At 44.7% G+C, this 4,839-nt stretch overlaps 1 protein-coding gene across 1 annotated transcript; it reads right to left on the bottom strand.

Annotated features, from left to right (window-relative positions):
* Positions 1 to 569: 569 nt before the first annotated feature.
* Positions 570 to 2,475, bottom strand: LOC100752562 (ATP-binding cassette sub-family F member 2). Its single transcript, XM_027428981.2, has one exon. It carries the CDS (start codon positions 2,448 to 2,450, stop codon positions 573 to 575), a length of 1,878 nt encoding a protein of 625 aa, XP_027284782.1. The 5' UTR covers positions 2,451 to 2,475; the 3' UTR covers positions 570 to 572.
* Between the last annotated feature and the right edge of the window lie 2,364 nt (positions 2,476 to 4,839).

Below are 4,839 nucleotides of genomic sequence, written 5' to 3'. Positions count from 1 at the left end.
TTTCTTTTTTGGTTTTCTGAGACAGGTTTCTTTTTTAAATTTAATTTTTTGAGGGACTGTGGCTTCCTCTTTATTGGACACTTTGTAGACGACACACAGGTCTACAGTTAAATAATTATTAAAATACCGACCAGGACTATAGCCCTGACCCAGGGTTCCAAACCAGAAGCAATAAGGGGTGGGGTGATGAGCTGGCAGTACTCTTCCAGCATCACCAAAACCCAAAACCCAAGACTCTGTGAATCCTTCCAGAGTCAGACCAGGGCTTGGGCCCTTGGGTTAACCCAGGGACCCTTGGCTGCATCTCTTAGGGCAAGGTAACCAGCAAGGGTCTGGAGGGAACAGCCAGCCGAGTCCAGACACAGACAGACCCAAACGGAAGGAAGAAGATGGGAAACGGACATGTGCTGTCCAGCTGGAGATAAGATGCAGCAAAGGCAGGCTGAGGGGAGAGGCTGGGGCAGTATTGCAGCAGTGCGGGAATGCAGCCCCAGGGTCCTGTCCTGAGTCAGGTGTCAGGTGTCAGCTGGCAGTCTCCAGGTGGCGTTCCTGACCCAAGCCTGGCTGAGGGCTCACACGTTGTGGGTCCTCTTGGTGAGCTGGGGCTCCTCATCTACTAGTTTGGATTTGAGGTGCTCCTTGTAGGCAAGGATGTCTCCAAGCCATTTAATGATTGTCTGCTTCTCACAGACCCAAATCTCCTGTGCAACCTGCTGGATGAGTCTGAAGTCATGGCTGACTAGCATCATACCACCCTCAAACTCATTGATGGCATCTGCCAGTGCATCAATGGTCTCGATGTCCAGGTGATTGGTAGGCTCGTCCAGAAAGAGCATGTGAGGGTTCTGCCAGGCCAGCCAGGCCAAACACACTCGACACTTCTGCCCATCCGACAGGTTCCGGATTGGGCTCACCTGCTGTTTCCCAGTAAGGCCGTATCTCCCAATGATCTTCCTCATCTCCTCCTTTTCCTTGATCTCTGGGTAGCACTTCATCACATACTCCAATGCCGAAAGGTCCAGGTCCAACTGCTCCTGTAAGTGCTGATGGTAACGCCCTATCTTGACATGAGAATGCTTCCGGATCATTCCAGCTGTGGGTAGAAGCTCTCCAGTGAGCAGCTTCAAAAGAGTGGATTTCCCTGCACCATTAGGTCCTACCAGAGCCACCCGTGTGTCAAGGTCAATGCCAAATTCTAGATTATTGTAGATGCAAGGTCTGTCTTTTGTGTACTTGAAGCTCACATTCTGCACCATGATGACAGGCGGTGGGATTTTACCACAAGGTGGGAAATAAAATGACAGCGTCTTGTCACTCACAACCCTTTCTGTTAGTCCTGATGCCATCATTTTCTGTAGAGTTTTCTCTTTGCTCTGAGCCTGCGGGGCCAGCTTGGCAATGCCATGGCCAAATCTGGCAATGTAGTTCTTCATGTGTGCGATCTGGTCCTGCTCCCAGTGAAACCTCTTCATCTGGTTCTCCTCCAGCTCCAGCCGCGTCTTCACATACTGATCATAATTACCCATGTAATACTTGAGTTTCTTGTTGTGCATGTGGATAATATTGGTACAGACTCCATTCAGAAAGTCCTGAGAATGTGACACAAGGACCACGATGCGCTTGAAAGTCTTAAGTTCCTCTTCCAGCCACACACAAGCATCCAGGTCCAGGTGGTTGGTAGGCTCATCCAGAAGCAGCATGAAGGGCCGAATAAAGAGGGCTCTGGCAAGAGCAACTCTCATCCGCCAGCCATCACTGAAATCTTTCAGCTTCTTGCGCTGCATGGCAGGTGTGAAACCCAGCCCATGTAAGATCCTTGAGGCCCTCATCTCCACTTTGTCAGCATCCAGATCTTCCAGCAGCTGATAGAATTCCATGAGCTTCTCACACTCCGCATCCTCATGAGCTAACCGCTCTGCCTCCCTCTCCAGCATGGCCCTCTCTGTGTCCACCTCCATCACACACTGCAAGGGTTTTTTTTCACTAGGAGGCATCTCACAAGTCAGATGGTAGATGTCTATGTTCTCAGGGATGGGCACTTCACGTTTCCCAATAGCAGAGAGCAGCATGGATTTTCCAATTCCATTTAAGCCAATGAGACCATAACGACGGCCTGAGTTGAGTTCCAGTTTGGTGTCACTGAGCAGGTCTTGACCATGAAAGGTCAGTGAAAGGTTGATGATGTGGATGTCAGTGCTGTTGGGGTGAGAGGCCAGGACGCCGGTGACGGCGCGAGCAGCCACTTTCTTCATCTCAAAGTCCTCTAGCTCCTTGGTCAGCAAATCAACTTCTCTGGTCTCTCTGCCATTGGCCTCCTCATTTTTCTCCTCTGCAACCTGAGGTTCTGTGACAGTGTCTCCATTTTTTTCATGTCCCTTTCTGGGCCGTTGTCGAGCTTTGGCAGCTTCCTTCTTTTTGGCTGCTTTTTCCTTGGCCAGATCGGAGGGCATGGTGATGAGCCACAGGGGTAGTTACTGTTCTTTGAGCGGGGCCTCGCCGCTCGGCCTCTTAAATTTAATTTTTTATTAATTTTGCATACCAATCACAGTTCCCCTCCCTGCCCTCCTCCCATCCCACCTGTATCCACTCCTCAGAAAGTGTAAGGCCCCCTATGTGGGAGACAGGATTTCGTTGTGTAGCCTTGGCTGTCCTAGAACTACTCTGTAGACCAGATTGGCCTTGAACTCACAGAGATCCTCCTACCTCTGCCACTCAAGTGCTAGGATGAAAGGCATGTTCCACTACTGTCCGGCTGAGCAGTACTACAGTTTTTTCATCTAGTTCTAGTGTGTAACCAAGAGGAATGGCAAGATAATGTACTGTTTGGGGCTTGAGGGGGGCACACTGACCACCAGCTCATAGGGAGGTAACCCATGACTATGGTGAGATTAATCAGATGTACGTTAGCACATGACATTATCAAAAACAAACTTAATTTCTGAAAAGTATAGAGAAAAACTATCTGTACCTTTTGTTTGAAAAGCAATTGCATCTTATCTCATTCTTTCTGCATGTAACTTTTCAAACGAGCTTTTCAGAAACATAATGACCATGATTTGTTTTTCTTACTCATCTGCTTTTTCCTAGACAGGACACACTCTGACTTCCAAAGCACCTCTAAACAGCTGCATAGATTGACTTACTTCATAAAAATTCAGTAGGAATGTAATCACAAATCCTGTTAATTATTGAGCCTTTAAAATCTGTTGCAGCATCTCCAACTGAACAGTTTATAATGACTACAGCAGACTGCTAACATGCGCAAGCTTATATTTTATGATTTTGACAATTAGCAGTGACTATAAAGGTCCATGACACATACTCATTTGAAATTTTCTTTGAGATCTGAATTTAAATTGCCTTCTGGGAGCTGCTGGAAGTGGAAATCTTAGAAGAAAGTCACCTGGTAAAGTGACCAAACTGTCTGGTTATTCAGCATATCTGTGAATCATAAACACCTACATGCTTTATCCCAGGTCCAAAGTCAATGAGTATATTCAGATCCACATGTGAGGTGACAGATGGTCTAATGCAGTTATCCAAATCCATCAGGATTATTGTACGCAGTCGTTAATAGAGGACCAGAACCATCCTAATAATTTCAGCATAGAAACTGGGAGTGCACAGTATTAGTATTACTTGGAAATTATTGATATGAAGGATAAGGTCCATTTTATCTGTCATTAGCAAATGGTAACTAAAATTTTAAGGGAAATTCAAAGAAAAATATCAATGAAAATTTTCCTAAATGGACAATAGCAGTAATTTTTCTGAAACAATTTGTTAGACAGTAAACAGCCAAAAGAACTGTCTGCAAAGAACTGTTCTCTGTACAAGTTGCCCAAATAGACATGTTCATGTTGTCAAACACCCACGTCTAAGACTAGTAACTGTATTCCATCCCAACATACTTTACTTTCACCAACCCACCAGTCGAATTAATAAAATGTTGAGTTGATGTGAGGCATTAACTCTCTTTGATTTGACTCAGCCTTGGATTTTTGACAGGAAACCATAATGGGAATAACAATCAAGCAGATGTGGAGACAATCCATATCCTTTCACTTTTAACAAAATGTTCACTCTTTACAAAGATTTATTTATTCATTTAATGTGTATGTGCGTATGTCTGTATGAGTTTATGAGCATCAAAAGTTCCCAAGTGCTCAAGGAAAGCAGAAGATGCCCGAGCCCCTACATATAGAATTACTGGAAGTTCTGAGCCACTGCAAAAAACGTTCTGGGTCCTCTGCAAATGCATTAAATAAACGATCTTAACTACTGAAGCATATCTCTAGCTCCCAAATGATCACATTTTTATTTGAGTTTTTTGTTTGTTTGTTTTGGTTTGGTTTATGTTGCTTTTGAGACAAGATCAGCTATGTAACCCAGGCTGGCCTCAAACTCAAACTCACAGTCCTTGAGCCTCTAAAGTTCTGAGATTATAGGCATGTACTACCATGCTTGGCTGAGGATTCGTTTTGATTAAAGAAAAGTTTGGGCAGTCTTGTTCATATACAACTTAAGATCATAGACACATTTTCACATGCTGTAATTTCTGAACATCCCAGTCAGCAAGCCTGCTTCACTGAGGAAAAAGGATCCACCATGAAAAAGCACCCCTGGTCAGTGCAAATGTCCTTCTTAAGCCAGACATGGTGTCATCAACTGAGGAGCCAAGAATCCGAGAAGCAGGAATACTGAACACTCAGCTAGGTGAGAATATTACTGGCATTTTCTAATGTGTTCTATACTACATATGTGCCATTATAATTAGCAGACAAGCATTTGTCATCACTATCATCCATGTGTTTTCATATCATTATTAGGCTCTGAGAT

Source organism: Cricetulus griseus, chromosome 8 (assembly GCF_003668045.3).
Source record: "Cricetulus griseus strain 17A/GY chromosome 8, alternate assembly CriGri-PICRH-1.0, whole genome shotgun sequence".
NCBI classification, from domain to species: Eukaryota; Metazoa; Chordata; class Mammalia; order Rodentia; family Cricetidae; genus Cricetulus; species Cricetulus griseus.
This window is presented reverse-complemented; position numbering and strand designations above follow the sequence as displayed.